We start from the raw sequence: 23,058 nt of genomic DNA, 5'->3' as shown, positions 1-23,058 counted from the left end.
TCACCATACCCGGAGCGATCTTCTAATAGTGTCAAGATGCACCAGTTAATAGTGATCCACGTATCGGCCGCCCGGCTTTCGTTGTAAGCTGACGAACGTATGCGTCTTCGCGGTTTCTTTTGAATCCTACATACCTAGTTATGGGCAGAGGGAGGTAGCGAAAGAGAACGCCTGATATTTATGTTGTGGAACGTGGGTATATGCTATGTTATGGTGGTAGTCGCAATCGAACGGGTCTAGGCATTTTCAAAGAGGTTCAAAATGCCAAGACTCGGCCATCAATTTTCGATTGCGACTGGGTGGTGGCTTTTGAGTGCTTACTCGCCAATTAATAGAACGAAACCTGCGTGCATTTATTTGCTGAAGGATTCTTACGACATTTCAGCCCCATCCAATATTTACGAGGCGGAGTACAGAGTAGTAATGTAGATAAAACCACTTATGGTTACAATCTTTACTTCCGTGGATGCTACTTTACAGGTATGTAGTCGGGCAGTACGGGGCGGACTACCTATTGGGGCAGTATATTCGGTATAATTGCATGAATAGCGGGCTGGCAGGTATCGCACAAGTACTACTTGTATCCCCCATACAATTCACCTGGCCGCGCATGTGCCTTTTATGATAGCACTGCAACCTGCTAATCTGAATAAGAGGCTGTTAGATAAGGTTGAAAGATAAGGATACTGCCAGGCTGCCAAGGGGCGGTATAGGATTTGAGCTAATAGGAGGGCGTGCATCTTGAAATAATTATAACGGTAAAGAATACCGAAGGAAAATAAACTTTCCGGAATCTAGGTACTCTCCTATATTTTATTAGTACCGCCACAATTTTTCTAACCAATCAGATCCTTAGAATCGCCCCGCAATTGGCGACATTTTCCTTTGCCATTTTATCGCACAACGTCTAAAACATATGCAAATAGTATAAAAAGATCACGCAAAACAAGCTCTATCTAACAAGATTAATTATTAAGAATTTTATACAATACTGAAATAATTCAATTGATTCTACAAAAAATTCATCGGACGTGCGCTGAGGTGTGGCTAGCCAATTAGAGGCCAGACTTTAGCTGCGGCGTCAGTTTTGCGCGTGATCCCCCCCCCTTTTCTCCCCCTTTCTCCCGTACGCGCTTGCGCGGACGGGCAACGCCACTAGTTTAAAGGATTTTGAAATGCGTGGCCCCTTTATCATTCAGCTATCCCTTTTTGTGGCATTAATATCAAGCATTGTGCCGTACATATGGGTGTATTGCATCAAGATAGTCGGACAAATATTACGTCTCGACCTTTCGCGCCGGATCTTACTATGCTATTAATCATGGACGATTGGGATCGTTGCCATTGAGTTCATCCTATCCTGCCTAGTCCGCTAGCCTGTGTGGGTGAACACAATACGCGACGCCTAATAATAGGATCTTTACCACGCTTATTAGCTGAATAAGGCTGCTACTCCGTGAAAAATGCACGGAGATTAGGATACCTGCATGGCCATGATGGTAGGGACGCGCCAGTTCCGGTTAACAATGATGGTATTACTAGGCACTGAGACACCCAGGACCAAGGGATTCTAACTATAGCAGCAGCTCGGTCTTGGATAGGACCATGATTCCTCGTATTTCGTCAGATTTATTTTCCTGTTTCCTATTCATAGCTCATTTGCTTCGTTATATAACGAAGTTTTGCTAGCTCATAATCTATTTTCAATTCTATGGCTTATTAGTTTCCCAAGTCACTGGTCTGCTTTGTGTATAGTACTTGCTATATTAGAATGACAATAACGGTGGTCATGTCGAAGACTCGATTAGGAGTGGTAATGCTACCAAGTGCATATATTTTCACCCTTCTATCTATTATTTTCCGAGCTGCTTCTGGAGCACTAGTAGCGTGTGACGAATTACAAGCACGTTTTAGCGAAGAATCGAGCGGAGTAGAAATACCAAAATATATTGCTCCTAACTCAAGTACCTACCTGAATCGCACAATAGTCTCCTGGTATCTTTCAGCCCAGTGTTAATCAGCATTCACTAGTGCTAACATTTCTTAGGTCTTCTAATTGCTGGCAAAATGCATCATGCATTGTATCTCCTGCCAGCCCCAAAGACGTAGCAGAGGTATTATCCATCGTCACGTCTACTGGGGCGTCTTTTTCCATCCGGAGCGGAGGACACGACTTTAATAAAAATCATAGCAGCGTTGAGGGGGGAGTTATCATAGACTTGGTTAATCTCAATGGCATCTCACTTAGCGCGGACGGTACCAATGTAACTATAGGGGTGGGCAGGCGTTGGGGGGAAGTATACAAAGCTTGTGAGTCATTTAGGCCCATCTGCCATAATATCATATATATTGACGTTCGACAGTGAATGGTACTGGAGTCTCCGTTAATGGAGCCAGAGACTCTAGCCCCGGAGTAGGCGGACAGACGCTTGCTGGCGGCCAAGGATGGTTCAGTAGCATTGCGGGTGTCACGGCCGCATCTGTGATCGCAGCGGAAGTTGTTTTGGCGAATTCGTCAATTATACATGCTACCGAGGAATACGCAGCAGACCTGTTGTGGGCTCTCAAAGGGGGAGGCCCAAATTATGGCATCGTTACGTCCTTCACGTTCAAAACACTCCCAGTTAAAAAAGTTTGGTCCTTGTACAGGTCATTCTCATCTGATAAAAACCAGAAGCTCTTGGATGCACTTATAGAGTACGGACATTTAGCTTCACATGATAACAAGGCGAGCCTTGCTTTTGGACTATCACAAGATACCAGCTCCCCGCGCTCATTCGTATGGCTTTTTTATGCAGATACTACGGAGTTTCCAGATGTCTTTAGACCTTTCTACGACATCGAGCCTGCAACTGAAGGAATTAGTTCAACAGTCGGAACCCAGGCAGACTTCGCTCTACCAAGTCCCCAGTTCCCCGACCCGGGAACGGTCCCGCTTAGGTACGTGTAGATTCAAGCCCTCAATACAATTAGGTAATCCATTATATACAGTAGAGAACACCTGATTGGCTAATTTACATTCATTATCGGTGAAATAGGCATTATGTGGTGACGTTACCACATAAACGGGATAACGCGACGTACCGTGACGGCTACGCTGCTTACACCTCTTTTGCCGAGCAAGCGATAGCCTCCGGATGGACTATGAGCTATGGGTCGCAACTTTTTTCTGTGAGCGCCGTAAAAGCCTCGTCCAAAACGCCATTGGGGCTGGAAGTGGTGGATCAGGACTGTAAGTCTTACTCCTTTCATAATTCAAGATGCATCAACTTGCACCCTATAAACTTCGCCTAAGTTGGTAGGTTGAAAGTAGCCACCATACTAATGCAACGGCGCGTCGATTGGGAAATCCACCAGAACAAGATATACCTTTTTACATGTACTAACTTGCCTACCTAACTTATTCATAATAACTAAAATTATTCTTAGGGATTCATTGTACTTTACAATGGGAAAATCCGGAAGACGATACTGTCGCGATGCAACTCATTGTCAACCTAGGGCAGCGTCTTGCTGAAGTTTCGGCGGTTCATAATTCCCAACTTGACTACCGGTTTATGAACGATGCATATGATGGTCAAAATGCTTTATCGAGCTATGGAGCAGAGAATTTTAAGAAATTATTGGATATTAGTAAGATATACGATCCTACTAGAGTCTTCCAGCGTCTGCAGCATGGCGGATGGTTATTGAGTAAAGAGATATAATCAAGTATCATGTCTTTACGATAAGTGGAAGGTAGTTAGGTACCTAGGTAGCCAATCGAAAGATGTATTGCCTTTTGAGGCGGTACCTGAGATTTCCCTGATGCCCCAAAAGAGACCTTGGTTCAGCTAATAACACCCACCCTAATACAGCCAGCATACACATTCACGATATCCCGGAATCAACTAAGCCCTAACCAAGTATTCTTATAATATTTTGAATATCTATGATAGGAGTAAGATATCATAATATGTTATCGCGGAAACTATCTTGGTTAATCGTCTATCCATTCGGACTTTTCATCTCTCCTCATAAATTCAATCTCGGCTTCGGGATTCGGGAACACGTATTCGTGGAGGCACACATTAGGCGGCCGGGTCGTAACACCTTCGGGATATCGTAAGTCGTACCTCAGCAAGATGTTTGAGATTATCATTTTGACCGAATTGCCTGCTAAAAATCGTCCAGGGCAGGAATACTTCCCGTGTCCAAAATGAAGGTTATCATCACTTGTAGTAGCGAATTGATGCTTGTGTGCCTCGCCCGGTTTATCGCGGTTATGGTAGTGTCGTAAGCCATCGAATGTGTAAGGATTTGGTGTCACCTCGGGATCGAGCACAACGGGTGCGATAGGCATCATTAGATGAACACCTTTTGGAAGATAAGTACCATCAGATAGCGTCAGGGGCTTTCGAACAGCGCGTTTGAATCCGACTACATATATAGACTCAATTAGTTTCTTTTTTCTGCTTAAGTTGCACATGCCGAAGTCTAGAGTGACCCTTACGTAAACTGGGGGGATTCAGTCTCTGGGACTCTCGCATGAAACTATCTAGTTTCTTAAAATGCGTTAGAGTCTGTTTCGTATATCCTCCCTCACTTTGCAACACTTCTAAAACTTCTTGTCGCAACGGTTCAATATATTCAGGGTGCGCACATAGATCGAATAGCGTTTGTGTAGCAGCCATGGATGTAGTATGAACAGCGGCAAGCGTCAATATTAACAGACGATGGGCAAGCTTGTCGGGCTGGCCATCAAATTCACCAGCTCCATCCATCATGTACTGTAAGAAGTCTTCAGGTTTCGTGTGGTTAGGATCTTCCCTTTCACGCTTACGTCGCTCTTCGATAAGAGGAATAACGATGCGTTTGGCTTTTCTAAGTGCCCAGCTGACCTGGTACGAAAATGGAAGGAAGACTGCAACGAACAGCTTGGCCCAGTCGGGGAAAATGCGCAGGACGATGATGGTCTTGAAGGCATTTTCAGTATAGGTTAGCGCTACTGAGAGCCATTCCTCATCTTCGCACAGGGGAGAGCCGACAAAGTGGCGAGCTGCGATAAAAGACACTAGACGAAGGATCAAATGGAAACCCTTTATTTTGGAGTAACCATCTACCAAATTTGATCGTCATTAACAGCCATAGACACATTGTATCTTGCAGGGATGATTTTCACTAACATTTGGTCGCAGGAAGCTCTTCGGGAAAGTGTCTATTCAATACCTCTTGCACTACTGGTACGTGGTGACGCAGTCTAGGTGTCAGTCTGCTCTGAATGGTGCGAGTATGCAAGTTCCCTTCAGTGAGGATGGCAGTAGTTGAGTATAGACCTTCAAAGTTCTATATAGTTCATATTAGTAGAATCATACGATTAACTGAGTGCTGGGTTCGTTACATCGATATTGGCCTGGATTGAACTTAGCTCTTCATCGGGCATACTCCTCAGCTCAGTAATGTATTTGCTAGGAAGGACGAGGATATCATGTCCTGATAGTTTGAAGATCTTGCCCTTATACTATTTGCTATAAGTATCTAGGTATATACCCATTCGATTATACGGGCTGAGGACTTTGCCTACCTTCTTATATCCTTCATTCAAGAATGTGGACGCATTTCGAAAGAATTGCCATCTGGCTCTGATCGTGTCTTCGGGGCCTATAATAGGTGCTTTAAACATCTCATTCCCTGTTCTATTGAACATAGTATACCATACAAAGCAGACTACAATGGCTGCGATGACAGTAGAAAAGGAGAAAGGAGCAGGAACAAGATAACGCAATGTTCCTCCACGAGTAGCAATCGTATCATTCGCATCCATGGCGTATTTGGGAGATAAATACGAACTTCGTCTATAAGACACACTGGGAGGTTCTTTCAATGTGCTTATGGGTTTTGTTGCTTCGTAGGTAGACTTCTATATCCTACGCAGTACGTCCCTAATTCCACTCCAAAACTTTGAAATATCAGGTAGGTACCCGGTACGGCTTAGATACGAAATGGCTACTAGTATAGCTCAATGCAATTCAAAACATACGTGGCATAGCATTTACCTTTCTTGGTTGTGGCTGTCTTATGTTGTATGCGTTAATGTACAGCGTCACCTCTAGAAACAAGAACCAACAATTGTCCTACACACCAACACAAGTATGAGCGACCGAACGCCGAAGTATACGGGGTTTCTATTCACATATCCCATGAGTTTATTCTAGTAGCGGGTAGCGCATCCTATCACGCAAAATATGTTTCCATCATAGTCTATACATCACCACGAAATACTCATTTTCTGCAAGAAGTGTTACACAAGTGATCCTACCGGGGTGTAACCTTAGGTGCCTGAGGTGACATCCGCCATGTCAACACATAGCTTCCTACATGAGGCGTATCTTCCTGTCGTAATAAGAAAAGCAAAATTCATGACGCGGCCTGTTTCCGACGGAAACTCTTTCTACTTATAGTTATATGCAGTTAAGCATTTGGTCATTGCCCTTTGCTTCCGATCGATCGATCGATATACATGAGGTACCTAATTCATACATATGGCGAGGTTAGTTCGCTATCCGATCAGTGTTGGGGTATTACCAATAGAGAAGGTTGTCATAGTAATCCCAATACAGGTCTCAGAGAATACCCTTATATATAATCAATCTTAGTCTAGTCTAAAACATTACAATATAGCTAATTAAATGACTCCTCGATTTAGACAGAGTAGAGCTAGCTCAGCAAATATAGCTCGGACTTTGACTTTCAAATTATCATTCTACATTATCGAACCCCTTGAAGCTTTCCTGTTTTAGCACGTTATTACGTCGAGACTTATAAAATGCAACCAGCCATAGCTCATTTAGGGTTAAGGGCCAGGGCAGCCGTTAAGTCTATAGAAGAATCACTTGGATCCCCTTATCACGGATCAAGCTCAATGACAATGTCTATTTATGACACTGCGTGGGTAGCGATGGTGATCAAGACCGAAAATCAGGGGAACGAGACCGTATCTCGCTGGGTATATCCCCAATGCTTTCAGCAGTTGCTGAAGAGCCAGACGTCGGAGGGTAGTTTTGGTAAGAATAGTGTAGAAGTCGATGGTATTCTTAATACCATGGCAGCGGTTCTAGCACTACAGAAACTTGGAGCGAACCCCATGGTCTTAGGCGCTATAACAGTGTCTGACCTGGCAGCTCGAATTTCTCGCGGATGTGCATACTTACAAGAAAAATTACAAACTTGGGATGTTTGTTCTACATGCCACGTGGGATTCGAGATACTGGTTCCGACACTCCTTGATTTGCTTGCTAAGGAGGGTATGGATTTCAAATTTCCCGGGTTTGGGCCTTTGATGGACATGAACGCTCGGAAACTGTCTAAATTCTCGGAGGGGAGTTTATATTCGCCACATCAGACAACACTGCTTCATTCTTTGGAAGGTTTCATCGGCAAGATCAACTTTGATAGGATGTCCCATCACCTTCGCCATGGAGCGATGATGGCTTCCCCATCGTCGACCGCAGCGTATCTCATGAACGCCTCAAAGTGGAGCGAGGACGCGGAGGCTTATTTACGCTTCGTTGTAGATGCAAGTAATGGTGGAGTTCCATCTGCATTTCCCATCACAATATTTGAAATTACTTGGGTAAGGTCAATTAGCCACCAAATTCCAGCTAGCTTCTCACTAAAACTCTTTCAGGTTCTTTCAACACTTCTAGAATCGGATTTCACCGTACAGGATCTCGGACCAGATACTGTTTACTCCATAACGAATTTTCTAGAAACTCAACTACATGATGGATCGGAAACCACTGGATTTGGTACGATACTGTTAATAATGACATAGTAGTTTCAGTATTAAAGACTAATATGCAATACAGCTCCAGGCATTCTACCAGATGCAGATGATACGGCGAGGGCAATATTGACCCTAAGCCTCTTGAAACGACCAGTGTCGTGCGGGGATATGATCAAGACCTTCGAGTCCCAAACACACTTCAAGACGTATAGTTACGAATCCACAGAGTCTTTTAGCGCCAACTGCAATGTCCTTAACGCCATCATTCGATCCACAAACCCGTCTCTCTATATTCCACAGGTTAACAAATCGCTAAACTTTCTCTGCCAAACATGGTACGAGGGGAAAGTGTCTGACAAATGGGTAAGTGGTCTTAGGTACCTGAAGCGCATTTATACACCAATTACTAATGATCGGATAGAATATGGAACCCCAATACTCAATGATGCTCTTAGCTGAGGCGTTGACGCAAGTAGTTGAAGTCTGGGACAAAGGCCACATTGCTGGGCTTTCTACGAATCTAATCTCTCAACGTATCCCACTTATAACCTTGCAAATGCTTATACGTACCGCCGATGGCCAGTCGTCCAATGGGTCTTGGAAAGATTCACCAGAAATCACTGCGTACGCGGTATTGACTTTGAAGAAACTTGCCCCTTTGCCATGGATTGCTGGAATCCTCGATATAAAGACGCGTGAAAGTATTGATCGCGGCGTTAAGTACCTAGAGGCAAACGAAGGGAGATGGGACACGCCTGAACTCATCTGGGTGGAAAAAGTTACTTACGGCTCTAAACTCCTATCAGAGACCTATTGTCTGGCCGCACTTCGGGCTTCTAGTTCTCGTGACTGGAGCGAGAAAGCTACTGGGCTTTTCCTGGCACCAACGAATCAAATTAGTGATTATACACACTTCTTTTCCAAACTACCACTATTTTCCCAAGAGCCGGTTTGGAGACTACAGGCATCCATCATCGAGGGATATATGTTCGCACCTATACTACGCTCTACACAGTCAGAACTCCAAGTATTCCCAAGCAATGGTAATGGGAGTGCTAAGTATTTCGATTATATCCCTATAACATGGACTCTGTGCAATAATGCGACAAATTTCACCCTATCGCCCGAGGCTCTCTACGAAATGATGATCATAGCCATGCTAAATTTCCAAGCTGATAAGTATCTTGAGGATATTTCCGGCAATGACAAAATAATAGGAAAGTTTGAATCTCTCAGGACCGTTGTTTATCAGCTATGCAAAGACGTCCCTGAAGAAACAACAGATAATCAAAATAGCAATCCCAGGAACCATGTGGTCAACGGCAGCAAGACACGTAAACTCGGCGCAAGTGAGAGCGACGAGAAGCCGGAGCCTCAAGACTCGAATAATTTGTACCCTTTCAAGACTCTACAGGACGCAGAACGGGTACTCTCTCGCTTCACCACATACATTCTAAGTCACAGGAAGGTTTCTACTGCTACTAGCGTCCTACAACGCCGGCTTAGGGAGGAATTATTGACCTTCATCCTAGCACATATCACCCATGGCAAGCACAACTCCCAGCTATCAATGTCCCACCCGCAAGACAAGATCCAAATCTTCACTCAAGCTCAAGCATCTTACTATAGTTGGGTACACACTACCTCGGCGGACACCACTAGCTGTCAATACTCATTCGAATTCTTCAGATGCCTCATCGCTCCTCCGGGAACCAATCCGTTCCCTAGCACGCTTGCTGAGTACCTTGCACAAGATGTTTGCCGTCATCTCGCCGTTATGTGTCGCCAATACAACGACTATGGCTCCGTCAAACGGGATCTTGCAGAGAATAACCTTAATAGTATCAATTTTCCTGAATTCCACGACGTCTATTCGATATATGACACCGTAACCCGCGACGAAGAACTAGCTGGGAAGTCCGACAATGGGGTTACTCAATCCCAATCACAACCACAAGAAGCACATATCAAGGAGGCTCTGCAGAAGCTATTCGACATTGCTACCTACGAACGAGAATGTCTTGAACATGCAGTAAACAGGCTTCGGGGGGAGATAAAGCCGCAAACCCTAAAGACACTGGAGCTTTTCATCAAGGTCACTGATCTTCACGGACAGATTTATCTAGTGAGGGATATCAACAACAATACCAAATCCAAATGAATTGCCATACACTGTTGATACATTTAATTATGTTTTCTTATTTACATATTGAGCTTTCATATGACGGGGAATTTGAGAGGTTTGTGCGATAATTCGACGTCCTTTACCGCGATTCAATGGTTGTTAATAGTAACATAGGGACGACATTATTCAAGGGGCTTGTCAAGTGAGTTTAGATTAATTATTAGTTGCTATATATGGTTATAAAGGTTGCTTATGTACTTTGAGGCCTTCGGGATTATTTAGCACACGCGATCTAGGAATGCTGTGAGTAGCTTCAGCCAACCGATGAGGTAAACCTATAACTGGTACAGGCCTAATTGCAAGCCTGGGCTAAGGATATAACTATAGTATGTCCTCAAGTGCGAACTAGGTAGCTACAATATATGTTTCCACTTATATCAACAAATCAAGACTTTAAAAAGCTTTAAAACATACTACTATAAGAATAGTACAAAAAGCCCAACCAATCAAATTTAATAGGTAATGTACTGCAGTTTGTTCGCACTTAAGGACATAGCCTATTTATAGGCTATGCTCGTTTAGTATGTCTTGAGTAGTGTGATGATTTACTTGATAAGGTAGAGTGTATAGGAACCGCATTCTACCGGGTTAAATTGTTTCTCACTCCGTGAAAACGAGTACCCACGATTATTAGATTTTATTGCTTTAGGTATAACCGGAACGCGCTTAACTCGTAATAAAATAATAACGCCTAATAAGGATACATTTTAAATTAGTAAACCTATTTTTCATATGAATTATATTATAGTTAGAACCTATATATATACTAGGGGTTAAATGCACGATTAATACATCCACGCTCCTCTAAGCAAAAAAATGCACACAGCCTACCGCCCCTCAACAGCAACCGGAAAAAAAGGCCAGTTCTTTAGACCTTCTCCTCGATAGTGTCGCCTACTAGAGCGGCGTTGTCCTCCACGTGGTGCATCTCGGCGGCAAACGTGTGGCTTGGCTTCCATTTACCAGAGTGGCGGGGGGGGACTTCCTGCATGCACATATCGGCCTGCTCGAGGGACAGACCCTTCAGCTCGGGGACGAGGAAATATGCGAACGTCAGGGATATGCAGCAGAGCGAGCCCCATAGGAAGAACACCTTGGCCCCGAGGTTGGCCTCGTCTTCGCCGACAAGGTAAGGGGTAATGACGGCGATGATGGTATTCCAGAACCAGTTGGAGGCTGTGGAGATACCAACACCACGGGATCGAATGGGTAGCGGGAAAACCTCACCAACGACGACCCAAGCGGTAGGACCCCATGTGGTGGCGAAAAAGGCAATGTTGATGCAGATGAAGGCAATCATAGCCTGGGCAGCAGCGCTATTGTGAACCTCTTCTCTTCCTGCGGTGACGCCAATAGCACCGACAATGAACTGGGAGATGATCATACCGGAAGCACCAGTGATTAGTAGAGCACGACGACCAAACTTCTCGATCGTATAGAACGAGATAGGTGTCGATAAGACGTTGACAAGGGTCGTGACCAAGGAGATGAGGAAAGGGTTCGAAATAGTCCCGAGTTGCTTGAAAAATACCTATTTGTTTTGCATTAGCAAAGATGTTCAGAAAGATAGGAGAATAGTAATGAATATTAAAATTTTGGAAATGTTTCCACGATTTTCCCTTGACAGGAAATAAAAGCAGAAAACCCAAATTAAGATATTTTTCTATTCAATACTTACATTTCCGAAATAGAAAACTGATGCGTGAGAACATTCTGTGTCAGCTTTACAATTCTAAAATATTCATCGTTCCTTTTTTGAGTGATGGCACTTACTACTGAACGTTAGCAACCGTACACTTTACGAAAGAATAAAGGTTTGACAGTAATAACACGGGGACGTTTTTGTACATACCTGAAGTTAATTCCGGTGAGCTGTTGCATCATCTGCAAACCAGAACCGAGGAGTGTTCGTCTGATACTGCTGTTACCCTGTAATAATGACCCCTTAAAGCAAGCAGTCCAGGAACCAATATAAGAAGTCTGAGGAAGATTCTGCATCTCGAACTCATTGTTGGCCACAATCTCGGCCAGCTCATCCTTAACGAAATCCGAGTCCAATGGTTGACCGCGGACGTAAGCAAGGGCCTTAGCAGCTTCCTCAATCTTGCCTTTCTTGACAAAATAGCGAGGAGACTCAGGGAGGATGAAAAGACCGGCGCCTAGAATGATAGACCATAGAAACTGAATGCCGATAGGGATTCTGTACGAGCCTGAGTCGGGGCGGGATTGGGTGGCGTAAACCACACAATTGGCCAGAAGGATACCGATGGTAATGCAGAACTGGTATCCGGAGACCATAGCACCACGAACCTTCTTGGGCGCAATCTCAGACATGTACAGGATGACAACGGCGGAGATAAAACCGACACCGCCACCCGCAATTAGACGACCGAATACGAATAGAACCTCCTGGTCGGTGCTCGAGATCTGCAAAATACAGCCAACCATGAAAATGAAGCATCCTGTAATGATGGTAGGACGTCGGCCAACGAAGTCGGCGATATCACCACCTACAAGGGCGCCGAAGAAGGTACCGCATGACAGGATCGATGTGAAGAGAGACTGCGTTGCTGACGGTAGGGTGAAGGCGTCCTTGTCAACGCCGATAGGAGCACCGATCGTGCCGTCGGCGTTGACGACGTTATAATCGTAGGGGATTCCGGTGTATAGACTGATGAAATACGGCATGGCCAACACACCACTCATCCAACCTAGATGTATACATGATTAGTAACCGGAAAGGCTTACCACAGTCTCGAGACTTGGAGCTTACCGGTGTCATAGCCAAAGAAGATACCACCGAAGGCGGCAAAGGCGCAAATAAGGTATGCCTTGAATGTAACGGGGGCCTCGACGCGGCCCACGTCGGCGGTGCCTGTGACAACAACACCGCCGGCCATCTTTTCGTTATCCTGTCTTTCCCGCTGTGTAGTAAGAGTCAAGCTGTCACGATTCAAGGCTTGCGTCGCCGTATGAAGTAGTAGCGGGGGACGGCGCGTCTGTGACGGGGTAGCAAAGGGAAGGGAGCACAGAGACGGTAGGATTGGGGGGTATTTGCCAGATGTTATATATATGTACGGATCCGTACCGACTGGTAGGATTTTGGCGGAAAACAACCTACAAACGGTATGCTACGAGATAAAGACACCGCCCCTTGCTGATTCTACCATGTTTGTGGTGGAACCATCATCCTAGTCCGGGGGAAACGTGGTACCTAAGCGAAGAGGTATCCAACAAGCTTTGTCGAGGCGTAAAGGATGTTGTTGTTTGGCGTAGTAAACTGTTACACGCCACCACCTGGTCTCCTTTCAGCGTTACTATGTTTTGGGGTGGAATATTTTCGAGTACTATGTAGACACGGGGTCTCCTGTCGGGTCTAGACTGAAAGGGGCCCGCTGCTCGAATCAGTTGCTGTTGATGGGCCGGCGCTGATTGGGTTGCTGCAGTACTGCGGCCAGGGTATAGGATTATAGACAAGGGTGTAAAAGACCGTCTAGAGCTTGGAGGGCAGTTAACTACTGCTTGATTTCGCCGACATGCAGCAGGATCTGACCCACAAAGCGACAAAGATCCCTCGCCCTGGTAGAATCCCCAAACTGGAGATTTGGGGAAGATGGGGAGTATGGAGAAAGGCGTGTTGGTGCCAAACCCTTCGCGGGTCTAGTTAACAGCAAACCAACAATGAAATATAAAAAAAACAACTGGGGTACTGCTCCTAGTCTCTTAATAAGTTGGTATCAATATTGCCAGACACTCTAGGCTGGCATGGTATTATACCCAATACGAGAAAGTGGTTGTATGATTCTCAAGTACCTTAATGTACGGAAATAGGTACTCATCTATCACTTGATAGAGTATCGCATTCCGTGATCTGCAGTAGATCTTTTATATTATTGGGATACATTCTGGACGGATATGCATATATATAGGTATATAATATCCTTTTGATCCCGATAACCAGTATAGATGACTGGATCGTCACTACGACTAAATTTCTTCGTAGGGTAAGGTATAAATCAGTGCTGGAGATTTCTTTATGCAAGTCGCAGATATCATCAATCTCTGATATTAGTGTAATTAGGGAGAATGTGCAAGCGCAGGGGTCGAATAGCCAATTACTGAATTGGTACTTTGCGTACTTCCTGAGCTGGCTGGCTCGGTTGGATGCTCAAACGCGTTGAATAGCAAAAAGCGCCGGCGGCTGAGCGCGAAAGGTGTGGGACGGATGAAACAGATTAGAGGGCAAAGGATTAGATTATTTTCCTTTGTTGTTCATTTTGAGAAGCCCCTAGTCCATAATCTGTCTGCTCGCGTGGTGACCTTGAGAGACGGGTGAGATTCTCGTAACCGGCTAGTCTCGTATCTCAAATTTCTTTGGCGTCCCCGGATTCTAGTTAGCGACTTAAAATGGGGGATTAAAGAAGCCTCGTTCTCGGCGGTGGTTGATCCATGGACGCGACGTTACATGCCCTCGATTACCTAGAATACGTACATACCTCTAAGCCGCTACCCATTTGTAGCTAGAGATCTCATTCTACCTATTCCTAGAATCAGCCCACCAAGGAAGAACGAGGATAGCATAATATTCCTCCAATACTAGGATCTAGGTATTACTCCCCTTAATATTAAATAACGTGTGCTATGTTAATACAAGTTTGTAATTAGTGTGTTAAGTACCTACGTGAGCTAAAGGGCGAGATTAATTGACCGGTTTGGGCTAAAGTCGGTGTTGTGTGACGGACGTGATAGACGCCATTTCAGCGCAAAGTATTCCGTACTGGAAGTGAAGCTAACAAACAATGGCTTCTCAATGTTGGTATGATGTTATTGTCATCGTGACTTTTTAGCTCGCGTTTTCAGACTAGTAAGCAGGAAGATGTAACGATTATCCCAGTTACTTGATCTACCATTGGATCAACCATTGGCACGAGGGGTGTGATTAACCGGACGATATAGCCTCGCCTATCTTGCCTTAACAGATCTTTACTGAAAATCATAGGAGATCAGTATGTAGATCGGAAGAAAAGAGGGACGATTCACTGGGTCACTTCGTAAGGGTGAGATGGAAAAAGGAATAATTCTAGAATGAGATGACATGGTAAAAAAGACCAAAGCAGGAGAAGCCGCCGAGAAAATCTTATTCATACGGTAAGGCTTAGGTAGGTAAGTAACTAGGTACATACCTGTTAACTAAGTGCAATATAGAAGCTTGTGTTTGCTCGTAGCGGGGCCCCATTCTGAAAAAAAGTGGAGGAAGATCTAAGAACTAGAAAAAAGGGACCTGGAGAATTTTGGAGTCCCCGCGCTCCTAGATTCTCTACCAGGTATGTTAGGTAAATTCCCCATGGTCACTAAAGAAAGCTAAAGAGTCTTAACTCTAGTCGGCCCGAATACATGGCGCATAATCTTAACCTACACTACTTCGTAATCGCAACTAATTCAACTACATACTAATCAATTCAACCTAATCTCATCCGACAACCACCACACCAAAAGTATATAGCCGCATCCCGTGAACCTTTGAACTAATAGTCTTTCAAAGACTAAACTAAACTCCTATGCTCGGCCTAACTGTGGGCACCTTTGGCCGGCATGGGGAATCACGTTGAGGTCAAACCCATACGGATTGCTTCTCGTGGCAGCTTATCCGCCAACAATAGTCCGTACTGCGTGCCACCAGCTCCTTCACAATCTTGGCGCATAACGTATTGGACGATAAACCTCGCGGCGTCCTTCCCCGGACCCCAGTTAATAAAGGGGTGTTAGCGCCCAGTCAGTTTTCAATCGAGTCACATGTCTAGACGCAAGGCCAATTCCAAATTCCTGGCTCTCCAGAGCCCAGACTTTCGTCTGTCCCGAATGTGAGCCTAGCTTACATCTACCACGAGGTGATCGACCTTCGAGCGTCCCTGCGATACCTACCGCTACCGAAACTCTGGAACAACCCACGCGGCCCCACCGGATGCATCAATAATGACCCAGACACAAGCTCATTCACTTCCTATGTAGGGGTGGTTATGTTTGTTAATAGCTTCGTAACCATTTTAACACCGAAGTTATAATATGATTTGCTATTCTCTTCGTCTCCTATTTGTGGCATTTTCTCTGCCGAGCTCTGATGAGAGCTACCCCAAGCTTTACAATTAGCCCTCCTGCTTATGCCAAGCTAAACCTCTTGTCACCAACAAGATTGCTCTTTAGCCTTGTTGATAGAGGATGAGATCCGGTGGTGAGCAGTCCGGGGAATAAGGCTTTGTTGCTTTCCCAGGACCATGGCATTGCCTACCGTCATTAGGTAGACGAGGCTGGTCTTGGCCAGAAGCAAATGGCACGTACTAAGCAGTTGGCAGGACTCGCCTTGTAAATTAATACGGGGGCTCGTTACGCGTCCTCTACTAAGAAAAATAAGCCTCAAAAAGGTGAAGATTCTCGCATGATCTCATACATTAAGACATGCAGAATATATCAAACGGAAAAGATACAGCCGTGCTCGGGGTTTCCGCAGACGTATGATTCTTCCAATACTTCTCATCTAATCGTACATAATCTACCTACCACGACCGGTAATTCCACTAACTAGACCGTTCCAGAGATTCGTCTCGTCTAGACTCTTCTCAGCATGGACCTTCGGAGTTCACTGTGGCGCTGAAACCTACCTACTACCTACACTTTTCAGGCCGTCACCGCTCGTAGGTGGCGTTTACGGATAAGTCGGTGTAGTAGCAGAGGCCTGACGGGCGGACAGGACTACACTCGCCGTACCATAAGTAATTTGACGCCAGTTTCACTCACATGACACTAATACAGACACGCGGCACCCAGCCAGTAAGATTGGCGTTGTGATTGGAAGCAACTTCCGCTGGATTGGCAGGACGACCCCGTATCCGACGGAATCTTAGAAGCTGAAGAATAGTTGGTGCCGATGATATCCTACGAAAAGAATTTCACGCAGACTTTTGTTTCGCCTTAACTGGTTATTCGTCTACGTCGGTTACAGTGTGGCGTATTCACCTCGCTCCTTATTCGGCTCACCTTTTGACCAGTCTTGGCAAGGTCAGTTCATATTACTACATCGGAAGATCTACCTATGCAAGTCATATGAAAGACGGAGAGCGCGAATACAGCTTCCTCTGACAGAGCTATGTGGCAGAAAGGCTCACCGGTCTGGGAAAATATCATTTAATATAAAGTATAATAATGTACGTTGTCCGATATAATTCTCAGCTAGCTAGCTTCGCCGCAAACTCCCCTATTTTGCCACATTAGGGACAAACCAAATATTCCGACCCAAAATCCTCGCTAGTACGGTAGACCGCCTGGATTGAATCTATGGATAGAAGTTTAACGGGCAATAATCATGCGGCTCCATCGCATGACCTGTCGTCGCATAGTAACTTAGCTATGTCGCCAAGCACGGAAGGGGAACTTCACCGCATCACGGCCCATTTAAGCCCAACGTATGTATAGATCCGTACTCACCTTTAAGTTGATGAAGCAATATGTAAGATAACACCGCCAGACCTTCAAACTTTCAGTCCCTCCCCATGGCCCGTTGCCCCGTAAAATAGCTCTGTGTAATTTCTACGATCCGATAGGTCAACTTGGCATCTGACTGACTTACCCCTTACGTCTAATCACAAAGTTTTACGAGGTCTAGATGAGCCTTAAACAATATACGGTAAATATGTTACTATAATTAAAACAACAAAACAAACCTTGATTATTATGATGGGATAAAGCTTTAATAACTAAAAGACCCTTCATCCTAAAATAAGCCGGGTTCCCAAATCTTATGGTGACCCGAATGCGCCCTTACTTCCTTATTGTACCAACCATCATGGCGATCCTATATTGTCAGGTATTGTCAGATATTACTATCTGTCCGATACAAATACAAAACATGATAAAATCTATTAACTACCAAATAACCCTTTAATGGTATAGCGGTTTGTTCGACAGGTATCTATCTATCTATCCAACCGTCTTCGTGGCATATATATCACGAAACAGAAACAATGCAGACACTCTCAGCCGCAACGCCGGAAAAAAATCAGCAAGCATCCAGACCTAATTTCGACGTCAAACTAAAGACAAAGCCACTTATACTAAACCATGACGACAGCAGAATTACATAGGTACTTCGCAAGCTGACCTAGATACCTAGACAAGTAGCTTGCTATATTATATAAACGTTACATAAAATTCCAGAGGCTATTATTGGTCAGGAATGAAGGCCTCGCGGAATACGGGGTGGTTTGGAGTGCTGGCTACACTCCTCACAACTAGTTGTATCCCCGTGTCACCAAAACAAACAGAACAGAGATTCTAGGCATATCAGCTGTTCAGTCTTACTTATCTACCTAGGCACCTGCCTTTGGTGCATGCCAAGTTTATAGTCCCTCGCGCTCCAGCATATTTAAAAATTTATACTTCACTTCCAACTTATATCCCCAGTCACTCCCCAACCTCAAATAGTAAATAGGCACCCCAGTTAGCCCTCACAAAGTCAAGTTATCATCTTTCAATTGCTATCTAGCTCCATCTCTCATCTGTCTTCCCTATGTACGTTCACGTACTTATAACACTCAACGCGCCTCGATAAGGTAACATCTAGATAGGTTCAGTATCTAGCTACTTAGCTAGCTACGACCGCGTAACTCCCCGCCTGTCCGTTCCAATGTATGCATGTAGACATGACATGTGTAATTGCGTAACGACCAAAAAAGACAAAAAGACACATGGCATCGTGGCTGGTCCTGTTCTCGTAACCCGTCGCAAGCGGTTTCGTCAAACCGAGCCGTTCCCCCCCCTTCCCGTCCCCCTACGAGCCCTGTCCTCCGCAGGCACAATCCCCGCCCCCGATTCAGTGAATACATCCAAAGAGAAGACGGGATCGTATACGCCCGCGTGGGGAATCGAAAATTCCATCCGCAGGGTCTAGCCTCTGAGGGCTGTGATGATGAACAAGGCCACATATCGGTAAGATAAAGGAAACGGGACTAGAAAAAACACGGGCTGGCGTGGGGGGTATAATCCTTCTATCTGTATGGTCGAATGAAACCGAGCTCCTCGCATGTCCTTGCGCATTATCGAAAACATTGAACAATCTAGTTTCGTATGCATGCCTCGTGGCCATCGTTCTTATCCGTAGTCTTTATCACCTACTTCTGGAAAAACCAGCTGCTTCTCTTATTGGCACTGCCTTCGTTTTGCAGGTTGGCGATAGTCGGGACCTGGGCTGGACCGTCACCGGCGGTGCCACCACCGCGGAGGGGCTTCGCGATACGGCTGCCTGCATTGGCAAAGCTGAAGCCACCGCCGGATGGCGAGTTGAGGCCGCGGGTCGAACCGGCCTTGGCTGCCTCGAGACGCTCCTTGACAGCCGTGAGTTGAGACTCGAATCTGTTATTGGTGTCAGTAGATGATGGTAAGTTGGGGTAAACAATGACAGACCTGTGGTTCGCAGCGGTCAGCTTTTCTTGGCTGTCCTGCAACAAGCTCTCCAAACTAGAAATACGCTCGTTCCTCGCGATAAGCTTCCTCTCGGCGATAGCTACCTCCTTCTTCAAGCTGCTATTTTGCTCAACAAGTTGTCGTTGGACTTGAGTCAGCTGTTCCAAGTTGCGTTCGAGGAACGCCATCTTCTTCTGCTGGGCGCGGTTGTTAGATGACCGCAACACGTTATTATATTGCTCTCGAGTCTCATCAAGCGAAATCTCAAGCTCGACTACCCTCTCACACCTGTTCTGTAGGTCTCTCATCAAACTCTTCTTCATGACGTCGAATTCGGCGATTTGTTGCTGCATCGTCTTGCCATTGGCCATACCTGGTACACCGGTATGCAAGGACAGTTCTGCTTGTCGGACGATGCCCTGGGTTTCCACCAGCTTAGCCTTTAATTCTTGTAGATCATCTGGTGGGATCGGGTCTCCTGATGAGCTTAACTCATATAACGCCTCGACTTGCTGAATGGCATTGGCGATGGACTGCTCGTTGGCACTGAACACGTCTCCACCCAGATCGAACCCTGCCATCATCTGAGCCATCTTCTCGGCCTTCTTCTTCTCCTTATCATCTAGAACAGCACTCGTCTCCTTCGCGCTCATTTTGATATCTAGGAGTTGCTGTTTGACTTCGTCAAGCTCTGTTGTAAGCTCCGCATTCGCCTCCTTTAACGCATCCATTGTGATCTGAGCTTCCTTGCTTTCGAAGGTTAGCCGCTCGAGTTGCATCTTAGCCTCGTTAACCTCAGTCGTTAATCTCTCATTCTCTTTTCCTAGCTTGCTATCGTGTTCCTTCAAGAAAGATAACTCTTCCTTGGACTCTAGGAGGGACTTCTCGGCCGTCGCAACAGCTGACTCCTTCTCTGCTAATTGGTCTTGGAGCTCATTTTCTCTTCGGAGGAACTCCTCTCTCTCATCCTTATCCAGAGGGAGACTTGGTGTTCCCGAGCGATCTGCTAGCCCCGGTGTGTCGGCACGGCTCTCTGGTATTAGGCGGGACGGGGTTGAAGGCCGATGAGTCCTCGAGTCCGCCCTTGTACTAAGGACGCCGTCTGCCGATATTGCCGGCACCCATCGATCCTTTGGCACAGTTTCGCCGCCACGCCATAGCTGAAGTTCCACCTCCAAGTTTGAAATATACGTCTCGAAAGTTGTGATATTAGTTTTAGCCTTAGCAAGCATAGCCTTGAGCTCGGCGGGACTGAGTTCGGCGTTGACCTTCGCTTTGTTCTTGATTGATTTCGCTCTCATACCGAAACGCAATGTGCTCAGAGTTTCGGCATCGTTGTAACTACTGGGAGAACAATTTATTATGAGCGTCGTCCTGCTGTTTCCACCAAGAGACTCTTGTAAAATTCGTGTTAATTTCGAGTCACGGTATGGGACGTGTGAGGATTTGCCGTCGGTGAGAGCGTTGATGACCATACCGAGAGCACTTAAACTCTTGTTGATCTTTTTCGCTTCCTCCAAGGTTTGACCGCTGGCGCCGGTCTTGCCGACCTTTTCACTACCAGCCAAATCAACTAGGAACAGTTGACCGCTCTTCATGGAACCGGTTTCGAGGTTTTTCTGAGAGATGGTGATGACGAAGATAGAATGCGAACGTGAGGATTCCTGGTTCATGTTGGTGGCAGCAACAGCTCTTGCATTTCCACCCCTCTTCATAACTTCAAAAACTTCTTCTACGCTTGAGACATAGATCTCCAGAAGACCCTTGACATATACGCCCCTATTCTTCTCCTCGTGGACTGGTAGATTGTCGTTCTGCGGTGCTAGCAGGTCACGGATACGCTCCATGTAGATTTCCATATAGCTGACTCGGACCGTATATTCGATGGTGGGCGGACTGGACATGATACTACTGAAAATTTGCTCTACGATACGAGGCGTAATACCCTTTCCTTCTTCGTCTTCTATACTTGTTCCCATCATGGTATAGGACTTTCCGGCACCTGTTTGACCGTATGCAAATACTGTTCCATTGTAACCGTTGAGAATATCATCGACGGTGGGCTTGATTGAGTAATCGAAGATGTCGACTTGTCTGCCTTGCATATTAAACACACGATCGAAGGTGAAAGAACCTGCAGCCTCAGCTGACTATATTCCGGTTAGCAACATTAGCATAAACGACAACGGACAACGGAGCGGGAGATAGTGCAGATCTCGGCGGGGAAAACGTACATTGAGGGTACAGGTATCGGGGCCATCGAAGGTAACAATAGGCTCTCCGCCCGATGCCAACTCGACCTTATTCTGCGGCCGGAAACGGGCAACGACTTTGATACTATTTGCGCTCGCCATGATGAAGTTTGTCGTTTGTTGGACGGCTACGCGCAGAGGGGATATGTATGAAGGGAAAGGCCTATTTCATATTAAGGAAGTAAGTCTTGTATGTACAGACCCAGCTCGGCCGAAAAGACGGCGAACAGGTCAAAGAATGTGGAATGGGTGACAATAAAGCCTGCTTATAATGTCGTGCTGGTGTTTAATATGGTTATTGAAACCAGCTTGGTGGTGGAGAGTTGTCGCGTAATTTTTGGGGTCGACGTTTGTATTGGGAGAAAATGGAATAGGCCTCTAAACGATTTCAGTGGGTTTCGGCGTGTCGGCGTGTCGGCGTGCCTGAAGTTCGAAGTGAACCTAATCCAGGGGAACTGCCACTATAACCTATAGGTAACCTGCAAGGAAGCGACACGCCACAATTTGGCGGTATGGGTTAGGCTTGTACTGTTCTTGTACCTTTGCACGGTGCTATATTATTGAAAGTTTATTTCATGTTGCTAAAACATACTATATATATATAGGCAATTATCTTAGTGTTTAAGACTAGAATTTTGGGAAACGGGCTATGCCTGTTATTACTTCCCCCCCTTTTTATATTAAACGCCATAATCGTTATAAAACCTTTAATTCGTATATTTATATTTATAAGTTAAAAAGGAGACATTTCTTAAATTTTAATTTTAAGCCTTTATAAAAGTTTAAAAATAATTAACATATATTTTAAGATTTTAATTACTATTAATATTATTATTATAATATAATATTTTTTTATAATTACGTTTTAAATATTTATAATAATATTATTTAAAGTTATAAAAATTATTATTAAAATTTTATATTTATATTATATATTAATATATTTTTATATTATTATATTATATACTTTTATATTTATAATATATTATATTAATAAATGGTATTATTACCTTTTAATTTAACTTTTTTTTAATTATTTACTATTTTTATACTTAAAAATCTTTTTAAGTTAATTATTAAGTTTTAAAATCTTAATAAATTAATTAATTAAGTTATATTTAAAATTTTAACCTTTAATTATATTAAATACTTTTTCCGATATATATAATTAAAAACCCGTAATAAATATAATAATTAATTAAAATATAATTTTATAAAAGTTATAATTATTATTATTTTAAACTATAATTATATTAAAATATTATTAAAGTTTTAACTTAAAATTAATTAAATATAAATAATTTAACATATTATATTCTTTTATAATAATATAATATTAATTACGTAAATTAAATATAAAAAGATTATTATTTTTTAAATCGTATTTATTATTTTATAAAAGA

General features: G+C 44.4%; 5 protein-coding genes across 5 annotated transcripts; 2 read left to right on the top strand and 3 right to left on the bottom strand.

Annotated features, from left to right (window-relative positions):
- Window positions 1-1,789: 1,789 nt before the first annotated feature.
- On the top strand, window positions 1,790-3,707 carry F5Y00DRAFT_268245 (FAD-binding domain-containing protein; the record flags this gene model as incomplete). The annotated part of the gene is made up of 5 exons (XM_048012221.1): window positions 1,790-1,995; window positions 2,048-2,310; window positions 2,364-2,940; window positions 3,039-3,232; window positions 3,430-3,707. The coding sequence occupies 5 exons, from the start codon at window positions 1,790-1,792 to the stop codon at window positions 3,705-3,707; spliced, it is 1,518 nt and encodes a 505-aa protein (XP_047866396.1).
- A 272-nt stretch (window positions 3,708-3,979) lies between these two features.
- F5Y00DRAFT_260337 (putative cytochrome P450 monooxygenase) lies at window positions 3,980-5,803 on the bottom strand (the record flags this gene model as incomplete). The annotated part of the gene is made up of 5 exons (XM_048011002.1): window positions 3,980-4,419; window positions 4,493-5,098; window positions 5,166-5,325; window positions 5,381-5,500; window positions 5,564-5,803. 5 exons carry the CDS (start codon window positions 5,801-5,803, stop codon window positions 3,980-3,982), a joined length of 1,566 nt encoding a protein of 521 aa, XP_047866395.1.
- Window positions 5,804-6,805: 1,002 nt separating this feature from the next.
- F5Y00DRAFT_252180 (Ent-kaurene synthase) lies at window positions 6,806-9,926 on the top strand (the record flags this gene model as incomplete). Its single annotated transcript, XM_048009912.1, has 4 exons — window positions 6,806-7,612; window positions 7,667-7,787; window positions 7,848-8,128; window positions 8,187-9,926. The coding sequence occupies 4 exons, from the start codon at window positions 6,806-6,808 to the stop codon at window positions 9,924-9,926; spliced, it is 2,949 nt and encodes a 982-aa protein (XP_047866394.1).
- A 796-nt stretch (window positions 9,927-10,722) lies between these two features.
- Window positions 10,723-12,971, bottom strand: F5Y00DRAFT_232319 (general substrate transporter). The gene is made up of 4 exons (XM_048007151.1): window positions 12,724-12,971; window positions 11,804-12,661; window positions 11,629-11,645; window positions 10,723-11,481 (listed from the first exon to the last, which is right to left on the bottom strand). Exons 1-4 carry the CDS (start codon window positions 12,848-12,850, stop codon window positions 10,819-10,821), a joined length of 1,665 nt encoding a protein of 554 aa, XP_047866393.1. The 5' UTR covers window positions 12,851-12,971; the 3' UTR covers window positions 10,723-10,818.
- A 5,786-nt stretch (window positions 12,972-18,757) lies between these two features.
- Window positions 18,758-22,208, bottom strand: F5Y00DRAFT_232315 (kinesin-domain-containing protein). Its single transcript, XM_048007150.1, has 3 exons — window positions 21,638-22,208; window positions 19,404-21,553; window positions 18,758-19,352 (listed from the first exon to the last, which is right to left on the bottom strand). Exons 1-3 carry the CDS (start codon window positions 21,755-21,757, stop codon window positions 19,112-19,114), a joined length of 2,511 nt encoding a protein of 836 aa, XP_047866392.1. The 5' UTR covers window positions 21,758-22,208; the 3' UTR covers window positions 18,758-19,111.
- Window positions 22,209-23,058: the final 850 nt, after the last annotated feature.

Source organism: Daldinia vernicosa (assembly GCF_022497035.1).
Source record: "Daldinia vernicosa strain CBS 139.73 unplaced genomic scaffold F5Y00scaffold_14, whole genome shotgun sequence".
NCBI classification, from domain to species: Eukaryota; Fungi; Ascomycota; class Sordariomycetes; order Xylariales; family Hypoxylaceae; genus Daldinia; species Daldinia vernicosa.
This window is presented reverse-complemented; position numbering and strand designations above follow the sequence as displayed.

Bases quoted from the DNA above. Each gene is read 5' to 3' on its own strand.
- F5Y00DRAFT_232315 (XM_048007150.1), bottom strand. From the start codon at position 21,757: ATGGCGAGCGCAAATAGTATCAAAGTCGTTGCCCGTTTCCGGCCGCAG. The intron at 21,554-21,637 runs GTACGTTTTCCC...ACCGGAATATAG, and splicing joins CCGATACCTGTACCCTCAAT to TCAGCTGAGGCTGCAGGTTC. The intron at 19,353-19,403 runs GTCTGTCATTGT...CACCAATAACAG, and splicing joins CTGACCGCTGCGAACCACAG to ATTCGAGTCTCAACTCACGG.
- F5Y00DRAFT_232319 (XM_048007151.1), bottom strand. From the start codon at position 12,850: ATGGCCGGCGGTGTTGTTGTCACAGGCACCGCCGACGTGGGCCGCGTC. The intron at 12,662-12,723 runs GTAAGCTCCAAG...GTATACATCTAG, and splicing joins CTTCTTTGGCTATGACACCG to GTTGGATGAGTGGTGTGTTG.